This window comes from Gymnoscopelus braueri (genome assembly GCF_963280865.1).
Source record: "Gymnoscopelus braueri genome assembly, chromosome: 1".
Taxonomy (NCBI): Eukaryota; Metazoa; Chordata; class Actinopteri; order Myctophiformes; family Myctophidae; genus Gymnoscopelus; species Gymnoscopelus braueri.
This window is the reverse complement of record NC_137603.1, coordinates 12,118,772-12,142,643: the sequence shown is the minus strand read 5'-3', so window position 1 is coordinate 12,142,643 and position 23,872 is coordinate 12,118,772. Positions and strand designations below refer to the sequence as shown.

The following is a 23,872-nucleotide window of genomic DNA, read 5'->3' as shown; positions in this document are numbered from 1 at the left end:
ATCCTCCACTCCAGGTGCTGTAGAACTAGTCTCTCAAAGGTCTTCATGATGTGAGATATCAGTACAACTGGCCTGTAGTCATTGAGAGTACTAGGATGCACTCCTTTAGGCACTGGAACTATGCATGATGTCTTCCGCTCAGGCACCCTCTTCAGTCTCAATGAGAGGTTGAAGAGATGCTTGAACACCACCATCCGGCCCTGCAGACTTGCCCCGGTGTAGCCTCCTCAGTTCATTCTTCACCTGATCAGAGGACACAGTCCTACATGGAGGGGTGGTGATGGGTGAGGGGGGGATGCGAGGGGAGTGTAAACATGGGTTGTGCTGGAAATATGAGCTGGAGGGCTAAGGGGAGGGTTTGCCTGGGGTTAGAGTTAGTAGAGGACACTAAGGCTGGTTATTTGGTTGATGTGCAATCCATTTGTATTAAGCTACATGATAAGGAATACACACAAAATAATTCATTAAATGCAGACCATTGACATTTTTGTATGTCAATGGTCCGCATTTAATGAATTATTTTTGTACATGTACTACTATGTACTACTACTATAACACCCCCCTTTGGTGGAGTAAGCTGGTTTAGCAGAAAGTTTGAGGATCCAATGGAGTTAGCTGGTTTTGTCAGAAGCACTTTTTAATACTTTTCATTGGTTCAATATTTTTTAAATCAACACACAGACGTAAAGGGTGTTCAATAACACTGATTTATGGAATAATATGCAAAAGCGGAAAAATGGAGTTCGCTGGTTTCTGCCGGACAGCAACGATTAATTAATTAACCACTTAAGTCATATTTAATAGTAGAAAATAGCCGATCTACATGTGTTGTGAGTTTATAGATCTATTATTTTCACTATTTCTTACGTTTTTTTAATTCATGGAACTTTAATTTATTTTTTGAAAATTCAGGAAATTCTTTCCTGAATATTTTTTATTTCTGAAAAAAAAGAAGAAAAGAAAGAATTTAGGAAATGTGAATTAAAAAAGGAATATTTACTCAAAACCCATAAAAATGGGTCCATGACCCAAAGATGGGTCCAACTCACTGTTTGGGAAACACTGCATTAGTCTCCTCTGATACACATGACATTCCCAGCACTTCTTTTCATCTGGCAATTTGTTTAAAAACATTTACACTAGAAGGGTGTAATGCAGGGGTGGGCATTGGGCAATTTTTTTGTGATGCTTTTTCCAAGGTTTGAGAGACCTACCATTGTCAAGTCAAGCTGATAGTAGCTTCGATCTCCAGACTTTTATTGTTTAGTTTTGCTAAAAAATACACTGATAGTGAACATATGCAAATTTTTATGATTTAAAAAATGTATTAAAGATTTTCAGTTTCACATGAGTAGTGCAGTGCAGTGATATACGTTAAAGTACATTTGTAAATATAGCTGGCTTGACCAGCAAGAAACATACAATCACGATAACACAAACATCACACAACAACAAAAAAAACAATACACGCATCCCCTAAAAACAAAACAAAGTAAAAAAGTACAACCAAAACAGTGAACGTATGCTAATTACAAGAATTAAAACACAGAATATTCAATTATTTCGTTAATAGCAGATATCTTTTTTTATATTTAACTCATTACTACTGCTAAATATTGAGATTCACCAAAAAATATTATACTTAGTTAAATTTTAAAGGGATATTTCACTTTCAAAAAAACTTTTTGTCATTTTATCATCTACTCAGGCCTTTGTGAGCCCCCCAGACAGTTTTTAAGTTGCTCGATTCAGCATTTATATATTTGATATTCATTTTATCAGACACGCCCCCTTCCTATACAAACCCATTGTAACTTCAAACTCCATTTTAACCATGTTAGATTCATCAAAAACACCCGTCCTTGGTTCTGGTGACTCACCCTGCCCTCCTAATGCGTGAGGGGGCCATGTTTTTCCAATTATTTTTTTCATTTATTTTATTTTATTTTTTTATTGTATTTATTTTTTTCAATTTTCAAAAAAAAATATTTATCGAGCAACTTAAAAACAGTCTGGGGGGCTTACAAAGGCCTGAGTAGACGATAAAATGACCAAAAGTTTTTTTGAAAGTGAAATATCCCTTTAAGCTTGCTAAACAAATACTAAATGTAAATGCTGAGTTTGCGACACAAAATATTTAACTAAATGTTAAATGTAGTAACAGACAAAATACCAAATAAATATATTTATTTTGAGTATCTCAACATTAAAATTGTAATGTTTAGTGTAGTGAACCACCTAACTCCACAAGTTGGAGTTAGGTGGTTTGTCCGACAGTTTGAGGATCCAATGGAGGTAGGCGGTTTAGTCAGAAGTGCTTTTTGAATACTTTTCATTGGTTCAATATTTGTAAAACCCACACACAGACGTAAAGGGTGTTCAGTAGCACTGATTTATTTATAAAAAAAACAATCTAAGTTGAAAAATTTGTTACTGTAGCTGGTTTCTGCCCGACAGCGACGATATAGATGCAAGTTCGGTAGATGAAATGTATACATATTTTCACTAACAATTCCAGCTCTATTCCATCTCTAACATGCACAAAGACACATGCACAGTCCCAGAGCCTGTGGTTGGTAGCAGTAGGTCAGGCAGAGGAGCGGGTGGTCCATTTGTCTTTCCTCCAGCCTCGGTAGAGCTTAATGCTGAGACTAGGAAGATCATACAGCTCCTCCATGTTGAAGCGTTTTTGGAAACGCCCCACAAAGCTGTTCTCTTTGTCGAGACGGAAGCGCATTGCCCACAGGATCTGTGTGTCATCCTGGCACAGGTAGTCAAAGGTGTCCATCAGCTCTTCTAGGTAATTGTGTCCATAGACCACATCAGCTGCCAGGATGTAGTCAAAACAATGGGTGGCACTTGGGAACCTCTGCTCCACTTGCTGGCCCCAGGTAAGCTCTGTGACCTGAAAATAGGTTTGTTAGAGCAAAATTGTAGTGCTTCACATTTGTTTTAAAAAGATCCCTGGCTAACAAGTCTTGCATGCCTTAATGCATTATAATTGCCCTAATTAGCTAAAAATTTAAATTAAAAACACCTTAAATATTTTATTTATTTTAGAAATAGTTAATCTTTTACTCAAGGGGGACAACGCCCGTCGAAAGTTGATGTCATTTGTCCATGTGTGGTCCAGCCCCATGGAATGAATGGAATGCATGTGCTAACTAAAAACCAACTCCCTAAGGTTAGTATGAGCATCAAAACAATATTTTGAATATGTTTTTATTAGCACATGCATTCCATTCCATAGGGCTGGACCACACATGGACAAAATGACATCATGAACTTGTGATGGGCTTTGTCACCCTTGAGTAAAATATGAACTATTTCTAAAATAAATAAAATATTTAAGGTGTTTACAATTTTGTATTTTAGTTATAGAGGGCAATTATAATGTATTAAGGCATATAAGGCTTATTAGCCAGGGTTCATCATTTAACCTGGGATCTATTTAATTTTTTTAAATACTTTTCAGAAATAGGCTAGCTACAACTATAAGGAAAACATCGCATGGATGCACCTGGGACGTATATCATCAGTGTTGAAGCCTGGGGTCATCGGGTGTTTCGGGTCTCGCAACAACATACACCCTCGCCCAGGTCAGGTGACCCAGCCGGGGTTGATCAAGCCCCGACTTACGTCCCAGTAGCTGCCCACGGTCAGTCCTCTTAGGGCAAGACAGGGCCACTCAATCCGCTTCTCAAGAGCTCAAGTGGTTAATACTTTATTTTGTACCCCTTGAAGCGGGTGAAGAGGAAGATGAAGCAATATTCTGGCAGAGCAGCCATATCAGTAATATATCTATATGGTAATTATCTCACACCATGTCAATTATTCCACACCAGTAGAGCAGAGTGTTAACCACATAATCGCAACATCCCCGGTTCCATTTCAGCAGGAGACAAGAGAGTGGTGCATGTTGTTCTCTTTCTTCAGTTTTCTGTCACTCTACTGTTTACACACACACACACACAAGTTATTTATAAACCTACCAACGGAATGTACTTGCATCGCCCTCTAGTGTTCCGGAGCACATTGTGCTGGAGGTTCCCCAACACTTCTGGTATGTCTGTGGAGGTTACCTTGGCACCTGATAAGCAGTAGCACAGTTAGAGAGAATTAAGGAAAAGCAAGGAGAGAGAAAGACAGTAAGCAAGCTTTAGAAACAAACAGCTTGCAATAAACAATTGCTATTGTTATTATTTTTCATACCTAGCAGACTGGATACTATGGTGACCAATCCAGTTCCAGCCCCTAGTTCAATAACATTTCTGTCTGTCAGGTTGTACTTGTCACGGTTGACATCGAGGAAATAACACAGCACCGAAGCCTGTTGTAGGATGTTACAATTCAGTTGCATTGGTTTTTGCCTGTCATCATTCAAAACAAATTAATGATGTATAATAAATGAAAGGTGAGCATAAAGATGACAATACTACTGCAGTTGCATGATAGTGTATATAGGAAGTCCTTTTTACCGAGGGCCAGAGCACACATCCATAGAGGTCGTGAGACTCTTTGATGCGGATCTCTAGGTTAGCAAAGGTGTAGCCTTCCCAGGCCTCTCTGACAATGAGAGACGGGCGGAACTGCCGTGACGTGATAGCTTTGGCAAGGTCTGCATCCACAGCAACACCTGCAATGGTGACCAGAGGGGCATGGATAGAATAATTAGTTGGCTACTTCACGTACTTTGAATGAACATAATGACTCTGAACAACTGAGCTGTCATGAGCTTGTCCTAAATCCACCTGAGGGGTTGAGGGGGTTCAACCTGACGGACGACAAATCCGACGGACAAAACCACCACCCCTCAACCCCCTCTCCCCCTGTTGGTTACTGTACGTTATGTATGTTACAGTATGTAGTAGCATAAATGGGACTTAAGCGGTAACCTTATGCTTAATTTATGTTTACTTAACCCATCGCTCATGCTGCGTCATTGCTTATGTTAATATTTTACATAGCACATACAACATCAGGTATTTAAAGTTGTACAATGCAAATTCACAACTAACGATTTTTAGCAACCTCTGCTGGTCACTACCGTCACTGCATACAATTTCCGTGGTCCTCGATTACCCAGAATTCCATTCGTTTTCACCGGAAGCCGGAAGCGTTTCAAATAGCGTTTTTTTAATTGTTTTATACTATCTACGGATCGTTTCTCTTAGCCAGTGGAGCATTAGTTACCATGAGCTGTGCTTTCTTTTTCTGTTATTTTTCGATCTTCTAATCCTACATTCTCTTAAAATCAGCGTGAGGTTCCTTTTTGTTATTTGCGCGATAGTTCCTGGCCAAACAGGAAACCGTTGCGGTAGTTCCTGGCCAAACAGGAAACCAGTGCATTTCCACCTCCGTTTTCCGGCCAGATGACGTCATTTCCCCGGGAAAGTCCCCCCAGTCCACGTTCAATATAAAATATATAAATAAAAGGCTTCCGGGGGTGAAATTCATGGAGTGGGTGTTGTGAAACTTTTGCCACTCACAAAAGATATACAATTTAACTTTAGTTTTGTTGAAAACGTTACCTAGTATGCCTTTAACACGGTTAGAGATACGAGAAGGTCAGGGGAGCACCCACGAGGGGCCGTGCAAAGGCAAGTAGGTTTATGGGGCACTCATAAACAGGTTTCATCGTCTATTTATCGGCGTATAAATGTTAACTGACTATAAATCTCTGTGATGACAGAGTAGGAACTTGATATTGCACACAGATGCATGTTCTGACAAGCTATTCATTGTAGCAACAGGGCTATATAAGGACATTTCAATGCCCAAGCATCGGTGGAAAGAACCTAAACTTCAGTTTAAAACGTTTGAAAAAGAACCACCATAATTTAAAACAATTTACTCTAATTTGAAAGTCCCACACAGCAAAACAAATGTTGCATTCGCCTGTATTACCCACTCTTAAGTGAACTACTCACTGTTTTCCCCATTCATTGAGTCCTCCATGGCCGGCGGCAGCTGGGTATCCATGTCTGACAGGGTCCAAGGAGCAGAGCATTAACTGTACAAACGGTATGAGTTACAGCATATTTTTAGCAGCTAAAAACATATCCCCGCTCTTGGTTTGTTGTCCCAGAAAATGGCCTCTGGAAATGGGACAAAAGTCTTCAGTGGCTTGGTAAGAGGCAAGAGTTAAGCCCCCATCACACCTCCACAACAAACACAGACACCTGTAGTTTTATCATACTCCACTTACCCCATGTAACCTACAGTGATTTTATCTCTTTTTCTGTGTATCGGTCTCTCGCTCCGAGCATGCTACATGCAGAGCATGCATGCACCGCTCAGCTATTTATACTTGACAGACAACAACAGCTGCTAATATTGCAAGATATTGCTCTTCTGCATACCATGCAGAGAGTACAGAATTAGAACACTCAGAAATCAGACAGATACCTGGCATAATGAGAGCAGTGGTATTTATTCACATTTGCTCATGACATGGAGTGTTTGAGTGTATGTGGTGGTGGGTGGGTAGAGACGTGTGAAAGCGATGACGGAAGGCGTCAGTCCGATTATTTTACCAAGTCAAGTGATCTGGTCTGGACACACCAATCGTACAAAAATAGACATTCATCAACCAACTGACAATGCATCACTGGTAATCATCCAATGTTCCAATGCTGATCCAACACCCAATGAACAGACTGGAGAAGTGGAGATCATAGCTTTTCACAGCTTCTTTACCCGGCCTTTCCCCCTCCCCCTCCCCCTGACACGTGTCCCACCGCGACCTCGCCATTTATCCTCAAACACGGATCGTGCAGTAACCATGGGAATGTCACCGCCCCCATCGCTATCCTCATCAGAGGAGCCGCTGCTGCTTTGCCCCGTTACCTTTGGGAGGCTCTTGGGTTGAGGAATGTGCTTGTGAGTTATGGAGATTGACTCCATGTCAGTTACCTTTGGGAGGCTCTTGGGTTGAGGAATGTGCTTGTGAGTTATGGAGATTGACTCCATGTCATCGCTACCACTGGTCACATCTTTTAGAGAACCAAGAGAAGATTCGGCATTGACCGGCGGTGCAGACCCCAAGAACCCTCCTCCCGCCGCGGACCCTGCAGTGTCTCGCTCCTTTTCCCCTCCCAACTTCTTTTTCTGCTCCACTGACTTCCCTTTCCTCAATTTCGATGGGGAGATCATCTCTTCCTCATCGCTTTTTCCATCCTCTTCCTCCTCCCCCTCCATCCCTCCTCCCGCTCTCTCCTTCCGCTTCAAGCAGGTGACTGCGCGGCGAAGACGCTGGCTGCGGATGGCCTGTCTGTCCTGCTGCTCCATGCGGAAGAACGAGTCAATCCGCAACTGAGTCTGCAGACAAACGGTAGAAAGAATGTTAGTAATGTTAGTTACCACTCTTTTCAACATTATTACACAGTCAAACAGGACACTGTGAAAAGGGAGACAGTAGAGATGTAATCATCCAGATAAAAATCAAACATGCTTGAAAATTATCGGCGCAGCCCCCTTAGCCTGTGAGTAGATCGGGATAGGTTTAAGATTGGATATTTGAACCCCTCACACTACAGGATAATCTGGTCAGATAATCGTTTCCTATCAGCCTTGAAAGGAGAACGTCCCTCCTGATCATCGGAAGGGGGGTTTCAGGGTTTCTCAATATCTTCCTAATTCTCCTGTAGTGTGAGCTACGGTTAAGGATGGAAAAAAAACACAGCGTCTAAGGGCTGCTAGCGGGGCTTTTATAACCTTTGTCTTGTTTTTAGTGTAGGCTTGTAAGCTAATAATAATATGTTTTTCAAATGATTGATTTTGTTTAAAAGTAAATGTAATAAGTGTGATAATGTACAGGGAGATCGTCATCTTTGCAAAATAAACCTCTTTAGGGGGAAGCAGTACCTCATTAACCTGTCTGAATTTATTTTTGCAATACTGACTGGCAGTACATCCCTTTAGTTAACAGTCATGAGACCCCCTAACAGGATTGAGCTGACACGCATTTCTCTTCCAAGTACCTGGTGAACATTGAGCTGTTTAAGTACAGGCTGAAGTGTGTCCTCTGCCTTCTTACTGCTCCACCCAAAACGGCTTTGACAGAATGTAAAAATGGTTAAGGAAATAACACAAACATGCATAGTAGAATCCTCTACCCCCCACCCTCCTTTCTCTGTAAATATACCTTACTACTGAGGGTTATTCCAACATCTATTGTATTGTAGTGTATGTATTATTGATGAATAGAGTACAATGGAACACAATGGAAACAAGCCCCCTATGCTATCCATTTAGCATAACCATTGACTGTACTACCTGTACCGTTTACAGCCTTGTTAATAAAGTATTCAATCAATCAATTTCACAAACCTTTGGGGACATTGCATTGACTTACATTCATTTAATATGCCAGTACCCTAGCCTATCAACCAATCAATTTAACATGCTGTCCCCAATCAACCACTGTAGTTTGTTGTCCAAAACTTGTCCCAGAATGTGCCTTATGTCAGGAAAACACACGCACACCCACACATACAAATAAAGGATATTCTTTTAGAAGGTAGAGGTCTGGGCATCCCCAGCTGAAGGAGCTATCTGACTGTTCGACAGCTGGATGCAGGTAGGCCTGTGCTACAACAGGGTTGGGAAAGCCAGGCTGCAGTTTCAAGGCCTGCAGTTTTTTCTTAACCTTGGAGTTCCGTGGGTCAGACACCAAACGCTTGTTCTTCTGGGCTTCTGACCACCATTCACTGGAAGGCAGAGAGAGCAAACAGGCAGATACAAGAAAGCCATTTAAAATACATACCTGTACACAAAAAAGACAGAAAACACTAACATACGTACCATTGGCATTAAAGTGTATGGCTTCTGAGTGACACCAAAATGGATACGTGAACTTATTGCATACAATCATGTCAAACACTTTAGAATTTTTCTATTACAGCAAGTTATTGAAATTTAAGCAGTTGAAGTCCAGTGTATAACCTGACGGTACAAAGGTAAGTACTAAGGGCACTCGGGTGGCACAGTGATAAAGTGGGACGGAGACGCTGTGTCCTCCAGGTGGCACTGGCAGGTGAGCAAGTAGGTACAACAGCAGTTGTACAAAAGAAAAATAGAAACGTAGTAGTAAGCAAGTAAGTACTGGATACTGGGTTAACAACTTACTGGTGTTCTGCAGCAACGGAAGTAAATTAAGCATTTAAGGTTCAACTTTTGTTAATTACTTACAAACGCTCTGTCTGTATAAAGCAGTGTTGGACCAGACTGTGTTACAGTATGAGTATTGCACCCTCTGCAGCATTATTTAGGCAATATTGCACTGCAGAAAGTAGTATATTGCTATCATAATGGCAAAACAAACTGCAATAAACAAAGGAACCATTATAACCATTATAACCCTTATGTGTGTTGGTCTTGCTTTTAGAGAAAGAAAGCCAAGGTGTCAGTTAGTACAGTTTGCTACACCATAAAAGGCCCTTGGAAACTGGAGGAAACGCTGACAAGAAGAGGTCTGGCAAGTGCCAAGACTTCAAGCTGCAGTTTTGACAGGTCGAGTGGCAGTAAGAAAGTCATTACTACGGTGTCAAAATAAGAAAAAGACAATGAAGCACAGCCACACACTGGCCTACTGAAGAGGACTGGAAGAACCAATTTCACCCACTTCTTTAGACCCGTAAACCTGTGATGTGACAATGCAATTGATTCTAAAGAAGGTCTTATGAATCAAAATTTGACATATTTGGTTCAAGGATGATTCCTCAGTGTGTGACACCAACTGTCAAACATAGAGGCGGAATCATGGCGGTCTGGGGATCTTTTGCTGGAGCCAGAGTCAGCAACTTGCACCCTGGACTAAAAGGGCTACCACAGCAATTTGTAGCACCATGCAATGGTCTACACCCAATTGGTCAGGGGTTCATGCCACAGCAAGATAATAACCCAAAACACCTCCAGGGTCAGTCAGAACTACCTTAGAAGAATACAGTAGGAAGGCTTCAAATCATGGAATGGCCAGCACAGTCACCGGGTGAAAGCAAAGCAACTTACAAGTGCAACACACTTCGGCTGTTAAATCTACAAAAAGTGTCTAGATACAATTTTGTTTAAAGAAAATGATTCCATGAATTCTGATGCAATACAATGAGATTTGTGAATTTAACCAACACACAAGCACACACACACACACACACACACACCGACCTAAATTGCGTGAGTGGTTCCATGCTTGGCCCAGGAAATTCGTTGAGGATCTCCATACCAGTGACATATCCCACTCCTGGGATTCCTTCCGTGTAGTCGCTACCCAGCAGGTAGGCCAGGTTGATGAGCTTGCTCCTGTCCAGACCTGGGGACAGAGGAAGTACAGGATGCGGTGAGAAAGATGGGGAGTGAACTGTGACTTTGCAACTCTTACGGGTCCATTTGGTTCCATGTGTACACTCTCAGAGTTATGGGGGTCCTTGAAATTTAAAAAAGTTGGAGAATCACAGGTCTGCTGACAGCTGTGTGAATGAATCATTTGAGAACTCTGAGCACTCAAGACTTAAAACGTTACAGCCTTGAGTACTCAAGAGTTTCAGGTAGTGTGGCGTGCTCGCTGACCGCCAGTCAGGCATCATCGCCGACTTCAACGCCTGTCCCTGCTATGTGCCGGATAAACATCTCAGATTAGCACCCTGCAGTGGCGTTGATCCGAGGTGTTAAACTTCAAAGAGGAACATTAGACCCGAGTCTGAACTTGGCATCATATTTGAATTTGTCATTAGATATGTAGCTCTGACTTATAAGGAGTTGTCACAGACAATTTGGTGACACTGACCCAGCTGGTTTTGAAGGTCAATGAACTGGTAGTGCTCGACGTATTTGCTCTGACTGAAGAAGTTCTTGTAGACATGTCTCCCTCCGAACAGCCAGACATCAGAGTCGTCTGTGATGGTCCCGTGGGTGTGGTCAGAGCGGTCCAGTGCCGCACACTGAGCTTCAGCCTCCATGGGAGCCACCACATAGGGAACACCAAACAACCTCAGCAGCTCCTTTTATGGAGGCAGAAAACATTCATATAGCTGTTACACAGTGCAGCGACATATCGTACGCATTGTGAGCTTGTAGACTGCTATTTTCGCTACTTTTGATACATTTTGACGGTGAAAGTGGTTTGTTTATAATACACATTTAACCAATGAAAAGTATTAACAAGAGTTACATTGGATCCATTGGAACACAGGTTATTTTCTTCTTTTTTTCCTTTTCTGAAAACTAACAGTTTTGGACATAAAAGGTTTCCTATATTAAACATAATATTGAATAATATTCAATCATAATATTCATAACAATAATATTCAACATAACAAAACTAGAGATGCTTGTGACTGTGTGTGTCACACACACACCTGTACGCGCTGATGCTGTGCATGTGTCTATAGCATTTAATCACCTGGCTCTCCAGGCACATCTGTCCAGTGACCGTGGCAGCCATCCTCTCCTGTTGCTGTTTCTGTTCCTTCAGGCTGCTCTGCTGGACCTGCAGAGAGCTTTCCATTGCCTCCAGCTCCTCCTGCAGGAGGACACGGGTACTGCATCACCACACACCAGAAACTAATAGAGCACCGAAGTCTGACGTAATTTACGCATCCTACCTGGGTCGTGTTTTTTTCCCCCCATTCTGAATTCCCATAGACGTGTTTAATATCCCGTCAAATAAGAACTGTGTTCCAATAGTAAACGGCGGTTTGACTCTTATGGATTTGAAGCATCAACTGACGGTGAGAAAACGCTAATGTTACTTCCACCGAATTAGTAATATTTTTGCTAGAAACAGACTGTATCAAATATGAGTGACTGACTATCATAAACGATACAGAGCCACCTCCCTGACAATATCGCCGAGACAGTTTGTTTGTATTTTTGGACCACAATTCTTCACCCAAAAAGTTATTTTTATTCATTTGTTTGCTTATAAGTTAAAAGTTCTCTTAAAGAAACTTTAATCTAATCTAAGTTTTTCCAATTGATTAGATAATGCTGCACTTTTTGACAAAATATCGGTCAAAACATGGGTAATCGGGGCTCTAGGACTCTCCAAACTCCAAACAGAACTCAAAATCTGGCATCGGTTGGGATCTAATTTCATACTTACAGCATCAATGTGTTCCCATTCATTGGCGACAGGTGTGGAGCTGGAATCTCTCTCCCTGTCCTCCTTCACGTCCTCCATACTGTTCTCCTCTTCCTCCTCGCCTTCCAAACCATCAGCTGGGCTACTGAGAGGTTCCTCCTCTTCCTCTTCCTCCTTGTATTCCTCCTCATGGACATCTGCTGGAAGTCCCTTATCCTGGATGTGGGAATCACCTGCATCCTTCTCTGTTAATTCCTCCCCCTCGGACACCTCGATGAAGCTTTCTGGCAGAGCAGATGATAAAACCACAACACTTAACTCTAATTAGATTTTGAGATTTTAAGTGCTATATAAAAAAAACAAAAACAAATTCAAATCAAAAAGGAAACAAATCATAACAATTATGATGATATAGAAAGCATATAAAAGCCTGATTTGGTTATAGTAAATTAAAGAAATAATCATGGATTCTGTCCTATGACAGCGATCCAGGACACACCTTCTGAATCGCTCCCCTCGTTGTCTTCCTTCTTCGGTAAGGTTCCATGCCTCTCCTTCAATACGTCAATGCTGTCTTCACTCCCGTTATGTGATGGTAAAGGACGTGCATTCAGAGGCTCCTGCAGCTGTCGGGTAGAGAGGATCGTGGACATGTCCTTTAGCTCTGAGGCAACTCTCTGGGACTGACCTGAACAGTCCTTTTGATCATGTCCCATGTCCTCTCCTGTCCCTTCATATTCCAATACTCCTCTTTCTTTGTGTTCCTTCCTGTCTTTCTCTCCTCCAGTCCCCACATGAATTAATGTCTTTCGCTCTGTCTGCTCTTCTAACTCCAACGATGTTTCTCTCTTATTCGGAGTCTCTTCTCTGTTAGGGTGTCCATCACTATGTGTCAGTACTGCAACATTTAGCGCTCTATTCCGCGGTCCAATTGCCTCCTCCAACTCGTCTTCAGAACTACTGTCCAACAACCTATCTCTTGTATGAACATTTTGGCCCGATTTGTTCTCTGTGTGTTGTCGAGGATTAATACACTGAAGGTCATCAGCTTCTTTCTCGTCCTCTGAACTGCTTATGATCAGTCGTGGTGCAGGATGTCGACTCGTTGGCAGGGACTCATTTGGCGCTCGAACAATCAGAGCCTCTCTTTCACCCATGCCACTGTCGTCCTCTGCCAAAGCTCGTTGGATGGCCAGTCGGGTGCGAGGGGATACACTGCCACTCCTCTTCTCACTGACACCCATTTCCTCATCTGAACTGTCATCCATAGCTGCCTGGATGGCCTTCAGAGAACGCGGTGAAGGGGGGTCAGCGTTCCTCTGAGGAGAGAGGGGGGGTTTCAATATGGATGGCTTGGGGGCTGAAGAGGGACCCTGTTCTTCGTCCTCCTCGACGACAGGACGCCACAGGGGCTCGGGTCTATCTCTCCTGCCCCGCGACAGGGGTCCCCCAGACCAGGGCTGGGCTGCCGGCTGGCTCTCTGGAGTCTTCTCAGTCTTCTTAGAACCTGAGAAACAAAAAACAAAGACAATCATATTGCTATAAATGTGACTCCAATGCCCTGGCGTTTTCTTTCTGTGTTTCCGTCACCTTGAGATACTAGGGCTGCACAATTAATTGAAAGTTAACTGAACATAGTGATTTTATATTTCACAATTATGTAATATTATTTGGTCAGCTGGTGCACTTTTTTCTCGTCTCCTCACTTTGACACCAGAGATAATAACTGCAATATTATACAACCTATCTACCCATCCATCAGGCTCACAGAGACCATTAGATACCATTTGACCAAAACTATGACATTGACAAGCACAGTGAGCAACAACATTAAGAACATTATTATGGGCGACCTGATCAGCTCAGTGGCTGGGGTTCAATCCCTGCGTCATACCAAAGACTATAAAAATGGTACCCCATGCCTCCCTGCTTGGCACTCAGCATCAAGGGTTGCATTGGGGGTAAGTCCCTGCGACATACTTGCGTCGTGTCGGAATGTGTGGTGTATAGGTCTTCTCATTCCTTAAAGTGAACCCTTTCAACCCTTTAAAATCCTCCATCCTCGCCTCTCCTTCTTGCCTACTCGCTTGGAGGGGGCTAAGGCACGAGGAAACGATGCGAGTGGAGGAGGCGAGGATGAAAGTTATAGTATTGGCATCTGGCTGTTCAGTGTGTGTGGGGATGGCTGATTTATCCTGTGTGCATTGCAACAGGTGTGCACTGTGCAGTCACACCCAGCTCAGAGTCCAATTTGGACTGGTCAGGTCACAGGTGTGACTGCTTAAATCATCCACACCACATCATCATGATCAATAATTGTGATTAAGCTAAATAATCAGGATTATCACTGTATCTGAAAGAACGGCTTCACCTTTAATGAGAATATAGTGAGAAGAGTCCTCGGAGAGGACCCTACGAGACTCCACAGTGTGCTCCCCCTGATCTCCATCCTGTCCAAAGAGCTGTGGAGCCAAGCTAGCACTCTGCTGGCCCATCTCTCGTTCCACCGCCTCAAGACGCTTGTTCAGGTGGTTCCTCTGCAGCAGACCAGCCAGTTGGTACTGGGAGAAGTCTCCTGATTGCTGGGGGGAAATTATGGGAATTCCCTGGATTAACTAGGGCAGGGGTTCTTAAACTAAGAGACCCAAAACCTAACATGGTTCAAATGGGTTTATACAGGAAGGGGACGTGTCTGATAAAGTGAATATCAAATATCTAAATATCGAATCAAGCAACTTGAAAACTGTCTAGGGTGCAGTGGTGCACAAAAAAAGTGTGTTAAAGTGAAATACTCCTCATGATGATTGATTGTGAGACATATGAACCCCTTCACTGTAACCGTGAATGAAAATCTGCAAATAAAAACTAAGAAAAAAAGGGAAATACCCCTTTGTGTGTGTGAGTGTGTGTGTGTGTGTGTGTGTGTGTGTGTGTGTGTGTGTGTGTGTGTGTGTGTGTGTGTGTGTGTGTGTGTGTGTGTGTGTGTGTGTGTGTGTGTGTGTGTGTGTGTGTGTGTGTGTGTGTGTGTGTGTGTGTGTGTGCGTGTGTGTGTTCATGTGTCTATGTCTGCAATGTTTGTTTCACCTCTGGAGGCTTGTGGTACATGGTTCGGCGTCTTTTGCTAAACTCCTTCATGTCTTTGAGTATCTCATGTTTCATTTCAGGAGGCAGGCTGGTAAACCCGTCCGAGTTGATGTCCACTGAGTTGGGACTCTCATACAGTTCCTGCTGTGAAGACAAGAAAATAAATATGATATCATGTAAAATATACACTTCATACAATAGATGTCCCATCCATTGTTAATTGGGGGGGGGGGCTTTTTCTTGCCTTTACTGATTAGCTATAGTGTGCAGAGAGACAGGAAACAGGCAGAGAGTCGGGGAGTGACATGCAGCAAAGGTCCGCCGGGAATTGAACCGGGCACTGCGCCTTAACCACTTGGCTATCGGCGCCCAAAGGTCAGTTTTAAACATGTGGTGATTGTAATGTTTGTTACCTGATACATGAGGTAGTTTTCAGTCATCTCTTCCTGCTCTCGCTCTTCCTCCTCTTCTGAGCTGTAGGGATAAAGAAAGGATGGAGCAGATAACCTTGAACGCCCCTTTACTATTAATAAGTCAGCTGGGGACCACCTAAATAAATATAAGAAGCAGCCTCTCTCTCTTACACACACACACACACCTGTACTTGTCCTTCTCCTCTGCAGGTGGCAGGGCTGGCAGAACATAAATGTCATCCACCTCATCTCTCCTGACATCGGAGATGCTGGGTAGAGGGTCTTTACTGTGGTGGAGAAAAGTAAAAGCAACAGTTTTGTCTTTCACATTTTGTCAGTCTTTTCAATCCTCTATTCTTGCTGATTTTCATGTCCCTCTACCTGCGGTCTCCAAGTGCAGCTTTGATGGCTTGTCTCTTTAAGAAGGTCTTGAGGAGTTTCTCGTTGGTTTGTTTGGACTCACGAGTCAACTCTTCCTTCCTCTGTCTCCTCAGGGCCTGAAGGAAGAACATTCCGCATCACATACACAGCAGCATATACGTAGTCACCTCTAGTGTGGTGTAAACTGACAATTTAGACACAGTCACAAACAGAGATCTCTCTGCGACCAGAAGCAGGACACAAACAAAATAGATCGCTGGTTTTAAAAGTGGGGTCCTTAAGGAGGTTCCAGGGGGTCCCCAGCTAACTTATTGATAGTCAAGGGGCGTTCACACACCAAGCACTATAACTTTAAAGATATACAGTAGTTTAGAAAATACATCATTATAACTTAAGTGGATGGCAGAGTCATTATAGTGCTTGGTGTGAATGGCCCTTTAGGAACCAAATGGACCCTTAAAGGTCTGTAACTCTGAGAGTGTACAAATGGAACCAGGAAAGCATCTCTGTGTCATTTAAAAAATAGCAGATATACAAGCTCATAGCGCTACGAGCTTGTAGATCTGCTATTTTTGAAAAATCGTGAAAATGTGTATATATATATATATATATATATATATTTTTTTTTTTTTTTTTTTAAAGCTAACATTTGTAACTTAAATCTTTGCTTCCACTGAGACATAGACATCCTCTCCACGTACCAGAGTCTGCTTCTTCAGTAGTGGTGCGTCTCCATCAAACACAAACACTGGCTTAATGCGAAAGAAGAGCAGCTTACAGACGCGGTGGAAGAGTGTGAGGAGGTGGGCATTCTGAACGCTGTTTCCTTCCCGGTCCCTGACTCCCTTCACCGCCTGATTGAGCCAAATGCTGATGTCTGGAAGCTGGGTTAAGAATATAACTTCACACAATAGTATACTTACCACTCAAGTGAAAGCAAAGCAATACATGGGAGTAAAGTCATTACACAAACCAAAGTAAGACCATGTCCTGAGCAATAAATAACAGCACAAGTACAATATACAGTAACTATGGATAGACAGAGAGACAGGGGGGGGGGGGGGTTCTCTCTTTCTCTGGGGATAGGAGCTCTCACTCTCTGGGGGGTAGGAGTTGTACTGCCAACCCCCCCACCACCAACATAAAGGCACTCAAGTTTACTGACATTTGCACTCAAGGACCACAATAGCCCTAGAACGTCTGTAACTAACATGACAGGAAATACATGAAATGTATGTAAGATCACAGACATTCTAGGGCTAGGACCACAACAATGGAAACAAGTCCCCAGGACTTTTTTTTGTGTTATTATCCTTTTAGTCTAAATGTCTGACTGTCTGTCTGTCTGACTGACTGTACCACGTGCTGTTTACATTTCTGACTGATAAAGTATTCAATCAATCAATACTGCATATTAAAAACATCAATTAATCAATCAATCATCAGTCAATCAAGGATACCAACAGCCAGGATCTTTCCTTCCAGTGTCTCTGGGTTGACGGGTTTCCCAGTGCTCTCCAGCAGCCTCCACAGTCCCTGCACTCCCATGGTTTATTGCACAACAGTAATACGTGTGCGTGTGTAAAGTATACAGCGATAAGAAACGGTCTAGCCGGACTTTGGTAGGTTTTCTTTCGGACCAATTCAGTCAGTTCATATGGAGAGACGATTCAATCGTTGTTCGACGATGATGGTGTAACTGTTATATGTGTCTTTTTTGGGGGGGCTACGTATGAAGGTTCCGATCCCCATGGTTCCGATCCATGTAGAATGAATTAGGCCGGTTATATTACTGTGTTACACCGTGTGCTCGGGCACGCGCGCTCTTTCTGAACTCAGATCAGATTTGTATACTATTTAAATAGTTTTTAGAAAACAATGCTGCTAATTCATTGTCCAAAAGTGACTGCAAAAGATTGCTGCTATTTGTTTCAAAAATACAACGACGCAATGTGCTCTGTTTAACACAATGCTGAGCCTGTAACTTTCCCATTTTCTTAAACTGTTTTCATTAATAATAATAATAATAATAATAATAATAATAATAATTATTATTATTATTATTATTATTATTATTATTATTATAATAATGGGTTTTATTTATAATGCACTTTACATTTGTAAAAAATCTCAAAGTGCTTATTATATTTTGACACTTGCTTTGGCAATGTAAACGTGTGTTTCTCATGCCAATAAAGCTCATTTGAATTGAATTGAATTGACTAAAAGTTTCGTGGCTCAAACATGAAAACAACCATATGAAAACAACAGCAACCGACTCCAGATCAGTACGGGGTCTTTTTTTTTTTTTTACCTCAGTCCACCGGAACTGTCGGCGTTTTGGCCAACAACATCCGGTCGGGACGGACAGACGGACTGGAGACAAGATGGCGACGGCAACACCAAATAAACCCAGTGAACAATAAGCTGACTAAAAGCACCAATTGTGTTGTTGACATCAGGACGCACTCTCTGTCGGTATGTTTGTTGTCAGCTTATCCTTTCTCCGTATTATTAGCTTATCGGAACTCAAATGATTTGGCAGTGTGTGTTACCATTTACTGTGCATCTTGATGCTAGCTACATAAACTGTAATGAATGGTTGAATTCACAGCAGCAGCGTCGACGCTATGGAGGAGTCAATGGATGGACCTTTGGTCCTCAGATATGAAGCTAGTGTAATACTTGGTGCTTTCTTTTAACAATCCGTCCATTCTTACTTAAGTAAAAGTATCATACTGCAATGTAGAAATGCTGTTACTCTGTACATATTTTTATTTTCGATTTCTACTCGTTTATATGATGTTTTTGCATAGTTGTGTATATTTGTCTGTCATTACATGTTCCATGAATTGAGTACAAAGGACCCCAATGGAAATATAAGCCTAATAGGCTTTCTTGGGTTTAAAATCCTCTTAGCAGACCTTGCATTGAACTGTACTTCCCTGTGCTTGTCTTTGCAAACTGTTAATAAAGTATTCAATCAATACAAGTAAAATCCGGAATTCTAAATTTACTTGAGTAAAAGTACAAAAGGTATTGGCATCAAAATGTACTGGAAGTACCAAAAGTAGAAAGTACTCATTATGGAGACTGTCCCATTTCACAAGTTTTCAAATGTGTAAAAATCCTTTGAAAATAGCAGATCTACAAGCTGAGCGTTTAGATCGGCTATTTTCAAATGGCCAAAATGTATATAAGGCTGAAGTGGTTAATGTATGTTTTGTAATAAAAGTAAAAGAGTAAAAGTATAATATTTGCCTCTGAGATGTAGTGAAGTAGAAGTAAAAGTACTGAAAATTGGAAATGCTCCAGTAAAGTTAAAAATACCTACAAATTGTACTTAAGTACAGTACTTGAGTAAATGTTACTTTACACCACTGCCATGGAAGGACCTTTGGGCCTCAGATATGAAGCGTGATACACAGTGCTTTTTTGCAACAATCCGTCTGTATCAGTGAAAGTGTCGCTAAAGTCAATATTTGGATGTTTGGAAGAACACAACTCTGATGTGCATTGTTGTTGTTGCCATTCTCTTTGCCGTGTTAATGACCTTACAGTTTGTTTGTTGGTGAGGAGTTACTTGAGTTAATTTGACATCTAGATGACAGGAGCATATCATAGTCTGTGTTGGTGTCTGCTGGCTTTGGGACGAACTGTTCATACACAAATGTACATTTCTATTATTTTTTAGGGAAAAGGGAATGACTGACACGACTTTCTTTCTACTCTAAGACACTTCCATCATGACTGCTGCAGTAGCTGTAAGAGGTATGTAATATACAGTATCTGAAACGCCACACAAACACTTTGTGTTTACATTCCTCCGTAACTGCTCAGCCAGTCACAGCACACTGATGAGCAGTTCTGATAAAACTCTAGCCAAAACAGTCTCTGAAGACTTTCAGTAGCCATGTCCTCCATACCTTTTATTCTCTTTCCCGTGTCTTGTGCCCACAATACCATTGATGGGGAGGTGAGTGAGCAGGAATTTGAATTCCTCTTGATCCAGCTTGATTTTGAGAGTGAGAGTGTAGACTGCTGTGGAGTAAAGATAATTATCCTGAGAAGACTGCACTTTGTCCCCTCTTCCAGATTCTACCCATGTGCCTGTCAGGGGCCCTGGTGATGGGATGGAAACGGATAAACCACCAGTCGCAGTCGAGATTGTCACGGATACACTCCCCCCAGAGCCTGCTCTAATTCCCCTGCTGAAGAAGATGGTGGTGAGCCCCAAACGCGGCTCAAGATCGGCTCACACGGTTCCCCAGCCTCCAGGCGTGCTTCATCTGGGCAAGGTGAGCCGAGAGGTCTGCACGGAGTTGGAGGTTGTGAGGATTGTAGTCCCACGTGCTGCTATTAGCCGCCATGGACGTGTAGTATCTGCTGCTGAGTCCAAAGGGGAGGCTGGGCAGCAGGCTGAGGACCACCCTTCACACTACCCGCCTCTGGTGGAGGACTGGAGAGGAGCGTTAGAGAAGTTACAGAACTCTGAACGCAGGCTACTGCAGGATAAAGAAGGCCTTTCCAATCAGCTTCGTGTCCAGACAGAGGTAAGACCCCAATAAAGCTATTATGATTATATTAATGTCTTATTTCAGCAGAATTCCCACTATCAAAGCAATTTAACTGAAATGTAAAGATATAGCAATCAAGAGAGTACTTAGTTCAGTGATCAGTAATGCCCGCATAGAAATTAAAAGAGTAGCCCCACCATCAGTAAAAATGAACAAGATGGGGTCTAATAACGATGAGGCATCCCTGTGGACCTCTGACGTCATAATCATGACATCAGTCTTGCTCAAATATGGAGGAATGGCAGGAAGGTGGATCTGAGAATGCTAATTCACAAAATGTGACAAATATTCAAACTGAAAACCAAGACGTGGTTTAATAACGGTGTGGTTTCACGAGGATTTCTGGCTTCATGTGCTTTATGGTCCTCTTATAAACAGTTTGGCTCTGAAAGAAGCTAGCAGAAGGTTGTTGATACTGAGATTATATAAATTCAGTATTGTTGATGTCGTCATATACAGTATATATACATACTCCGTGCAGTCCAAGCCCCTTTCTAAGTTCCGTTATAAACTTAAAGTGAAATATAAAACAAGGTGTGTAGAGCACATGAAAACAAATATGTGGTGTTCTATTTTAGCCTAGTGGTAACATGTATAAGAAATTTGACGCTGATCGGTCGAGTGGTTTTGGTTTGTGAGATTCTCTCTCATAGACAGACACGTCTCACACACACAGAAAGCTACCCTCTTTCAGAGCCACGGCGTAAAAAATCACAATACGTGTAAAATATTCAGGGATTTATTTCCTTGGCGCACAGAAATTTGGCGCTGTTCACCTCAGTGGATTAGGACATGTTTTAAACTGTATTTGCTGTATCTTGTGGCTATAAGGTTTATGTTGGTAATAATAATGTTTGCAAACATTGGACTCAACCAGACTTGTATTTTGTATGTACTGTATATTCACTTGGTGGTATTTATCCATGCCTGAGACATTCACCAGTCATATTTTCAACCCTTTCATTTTTCTAGGTGAATCGTGAACTAAAGAAGCTGCTGGTGGCTTCAGTGGGTGATGACCTGCAGTACCATTTTGAACGTCTGTCACGGGAGAAGAACCAGTTGATTTTGGAGAATGAAGCTTTGGGCAGGAACTGGGCACACACTGCCGAGCAACTGGAACGCATGAGCATCCAATGTGATGTTTGGAGGAGCAAGTTCCTGGCCAGCAGGTACAGAGTTTGATTAGACAGCAAGACTTGTAGTGTTACATTAAAACTGGAGATTGTACAGTGTAGGGATAGGTGTGTGTATTCCAGAAATAGAAATGTGTTGATGACGTAAAAATGGGGAGAAATTATAAATGTTCACTAATTGCTCTACATAAAAGTAACAATTATATAATGATGATGTCTAGTGGATACCAGTAGTTGAATTTAACTTGTCTGTCCAGAGTCATGGCGGAGGAGTTGACCAATGCTAGAGCAGCTCTGCAACGACAGACCAGAGAAGCCCAAGGTGCTATTCAGGACCTCCTGTCAGAGAGAGAAGGGTTCTATAGGGACATGATGCTCACACACAGGTATGTGCACTGTATCAGAACTCAAATAGGACTTGCCACAAAAGTCAGCATTATTAAAAAGATGTATCTTGCACCAATACGCTGTAAGCACAGTTGACCTTGTAGCCTCACATGCTTTCAATTCCATTTGTCAGATCACTTGAGCAGCTTTTAGTGTCCCTCCAGTGGGGCAGACATCAAACCTATTACCCCAGTGCACAGTCCCTTAGCACGGGTGAGCTGGCTATAGCCAACCAGAAGCTGGCTGAGTCCATCAACTCCCACCTGCTGGGCAAAATGAACAACAGTGTGGTGAAGAGCGGTAGCAGCACACCCCCAGAATTGTGCAACACACCAGCTGAGAAGATGGCTGAGAAGGTGTGGTATTAATCAGCACACTGTTTACTTTAAACAAAATATATTGCAACACAGTAAAATTCTGAATGTTAATTTAACTCTTTGAGAGTGTACAGATGGAACCATTTGTTCACTCTGAGTTAAATTAACACTCAAGATTTTGCCATGCACATGTACTATTTCTACCCTCCAATATTCTTCCTATAACCCAGTGGTTCTTATCTTTCCTCTTTGTTCTCTCTCCCTTGCAAATCCATGCTAGGTACTGAAGAGTTTACACCCTACTTCTTGTCCAGAGGAGGTCGAGTCCCCACTCAGTGACTCTTCTCCTTCTACCTTTCTGAACAATAAGAAGAGTATCGGCAGGTTCCACCCATACACCCGCTATGAGAACATTACCTTCAACTGCTGTGAACGTTGCACTGGGGACATCCTGGTGCTGTAGAGGTCAACGAGGGACTACATAACCTCCAGTCATCCATGTCATGTCAAAGTTCATGTCAAATGCTTTGAACACACAGTTTAATGTATATTTGACAAATCGTGTTCTTTGGGCGACATGGGTTCTCTGTGTGAGGTGGTTATTACTACAGTCAACACCAAAAGACAGCCACTCGCACATGCACACATTTACAGTGTCCATGTCAGCATGGGGCTGATGTTAAACATTTCAGTGTTCAGCAGGACAGAGATTACTAACAATTTGATTATTTTCCTGTGTTTCGAATGGTATTTTTTGAATTCTTCTGCTCTACCTTTCACCCGTTTATTACTTTTTTGTAAACATGGTAGTGGCCTTCCATTTCATCATAATGGTTTTGATGGAGAAAGGGGCCTTTTGAGGGCTATTTTAATCATTTAAACAGGAAGCGCTTTTTTGTTCAATTGTTACAAGACATGCAAGCTGTGTTTCATTAACATTGCTGCATTTGTATTATTTATCTCTTTGTAGAACTCAAAAAGTGGTCTGTACTTGGGCTGCACAATACTTTAACCTAGGTGAAATGCCAGCATGACACAATCATGCGTTGTTACCACATACCTGAGTGGTTGACTGGTAATTGGTGGTGGTACAATTGGTCAACTATAGTGTGTAGACAACTATACACAAGTAAAAAGACCATGGTATTGTCACATGTGGTCCATAATAGCAATATTTTGAACAGTATAATTTACATTTTAGATGTGATTTTAATTGTGTACTGTACATTGAATTGTATTCTTGAAAACAATTGTTTAGGCTTTAATTATGGTTGAGTTTTTTTATTTATTATATATTTTTGTTGGTATGAGATTTATATTAATTTTCAAAGCAATTTTCATTTTCTTGCATTCAAGACGATAGTATATTTAAATGGATCCATTGATGTGATTGTTTTGGAGTGCAGAGATCATAAGCAATACAAAAGTACCCACTCATCTTTAGTACATTTAACGAATACTGGATGAGGAGCTTTTATTACTGTATTTGCATTTTGCA

The 23,872-nt window shown here is 42.0% G+C and overlaps 3 protein-coding genes across 7 annotated transcripts; 1 reads left to right on the top strand and 2 right to left on the bottom strand.

Annotated features, from left to right (window-relative positions):
• Nucleotides 1–2,094: 2,094 nt before the first annotated feature.
• On the bottom strand, nucleotides 2,095–6,281 carry mettl21e (methyltransferase like 21e). 4 transcript variants are annotated; one of them, XM_080451963.1, is made up of 6 exons: nucleotides 6,209–6,281; nucleotides 5,931–5,984; nucleotides 4,479–4,636; nucleotides 4,213–4,330; nucleotides 3,993–4,090; nucleotides 2,095–2,905 (listed from the first exon to the last, which is right to left on the bottom strand). In XM_080451963.1, exons 2-6 carry the CDS (start codon nucleotides 5,980–5,982, stop codon nucleotides 2,588–2,590), a joined length of 744 nt encoding a protein of 247 aa, XP_080308089.1. In that variant the 5' UTR covers nucleotides 5,983–5,984; nucleotides 6,209–6,281; the 3' UTR covers nucleotides 2,095–2,587. The 4 variants fall into 4 exon arrangements, with proteins under 4 accessions (XP_080308089.1, XP_080308088.1, XP_080308090.1 ...); XM_080451962.1 differs by having other exon boundaries at nucleotides 5,931–6,013; nucleotides 6,209–6,231; XM_080451964.1 differs by having other exon boundaries at nucleotides 5,912–6,268.
• A 156-nt stretch (nucleotides 6,282–6,437) lies between these two features.
• On the bottom strand, nucleotides 6,438–17,637 carry ercc5 (excision repair cross-complementation group 5). Of its 2 annotated transcripts, XM_080444922.1 has the most exons (16): nucleotides 17,418–17,637; nucleotides 16,659–16,834; nucleotides 15,958–16,073; nucleotides 15,762–15,863; nucleotides 15,577–15,637; nucleotides 15,164–15,307; nucleotides 14,451–14,661; nucleotides 12,579–13,586; nucleotides 12,101–12,363; nucleotides 11,399–11,518; nucleotides 10,784–10,997; nucleotides 10,165–10,309; nucleotides 8,511–8,711; nucleotides 7,983–8,067; nucleotides 6,916–7,320; nucleotides 6,438–6,849 (listed from the first exon to the last, which is right to left on the bottom strand). In XM_080444922.1, the coding sequence occupies exons 1-16, from the start codon at nucleotides 17,503–17,505 to the stop codon at nucleotides 6,685–6,687; spliced, it is 3,504 nt and encodes a 1,167-aa protein (XP_080301048.1). In that variant the 5' UTR covers nucleotides 17,506–17,637; the 3' UTR covers nucleotides 6,438–6,684. The 2 variants fall into 2 exon arrangements, with proteins under 2 accessions (XP_080301048.1, XP_080301047.1); XM_080444921.1 differs by having other exon boundaries at nucleotides 6,438–7,320.
• Nucleotides 17,638–18,332: 695 nt separating this feature from the next.
• On the top strand, nucleotides 18,333–22,845 carry blzf1 (basic leucine zipper nuclear factor 1). Its single transcript, XM_080438442.1, has 7 exons — nucleotides 18,333–18,435; nucleotides 19,652–19,728; nucleotides 20,053–20,510; nucleotides 21,507–21,706; nucleotides 21,928–22,056; nucleotides 22,191–22,413; nucleotides 22,655–22,845. Exons 2-7 carry the CDS (start codon nucleotides 19,704–19,706, stop codon nucleotides 22,835–22,837), a joined length of 1,218 nt encoding a protein of 405 aa, XP_080294568.1. The 5' UTR covers nucleotides 18,333–18,435; nucleotides 19,652–19,703; the 3' UTR covers nucleotides 22,838–22,845.
• The last annotated feature ends 1,027 nt before the right edge of the window (nucleotides 22,846–23,872 follow it).

Coding starts and splice junctions, on each gene's coding strand:
- mettl21e (XM_080451963.1), bottom strand. CDS start 5,982: ATGGATACCCAGCTGCCGCCGGCCATGGAGGACTCAATGAATGGGGAA. Junction 4,331..4,478: donor GATGTGTGCTCTGGCCCTCG/GTAAAAAGGACT, acceptor ATCCTACAACAG/GCTTCGGTGCTGTGTTATTT. Junction 2,906..3,992: donor GATGCAAGTACATTCCGTTG/GTAGGTTTATAA, acceptor ACCTATTTTCAG/GTCACAGAGCTTACCTGGGG.
- ercc5 (XM_080444921.1), bottom strand. CDS start 17,505: ATGGGAGTGCAGGGACTGTGGAGGCTGCTGGAGAGCACTGGGAAACCC. Junction 15,638..15,761: donor GAGGAGAAGGACAAGTACAG/GTGTGTGTGTGT, acceptor TTATCCCTACAG/CTCAGAAGAGGAGGAAGAGC. Junction 7,321..7,982: donor AACAGCTCAATGTTCACCAG/GTACTTGGAAGA, acceptor GTTTGTCTGCAG/ACTCAGTTGCGGATTGACTC.
- blzf1 (XM_080438442.1), top strand. CDS start 19,704: ATGACTGCTGCAGTAGCTGTAAGAG. Junction 21,707..21,927: donor AGCAAGTTCCTGGCCAGCAG/GTACAGAGTTTG, acceptor TTGTCTGTCCAG/AGTCATGGCGGAGGAGTTGA. Junction 22,414..22,654: donor CTGAGAAGATGGCTGAGAAG/GTGTGGTATTAA, acceptor AATCCATGCTAG/GTACTGAAGAGTTTACACCC.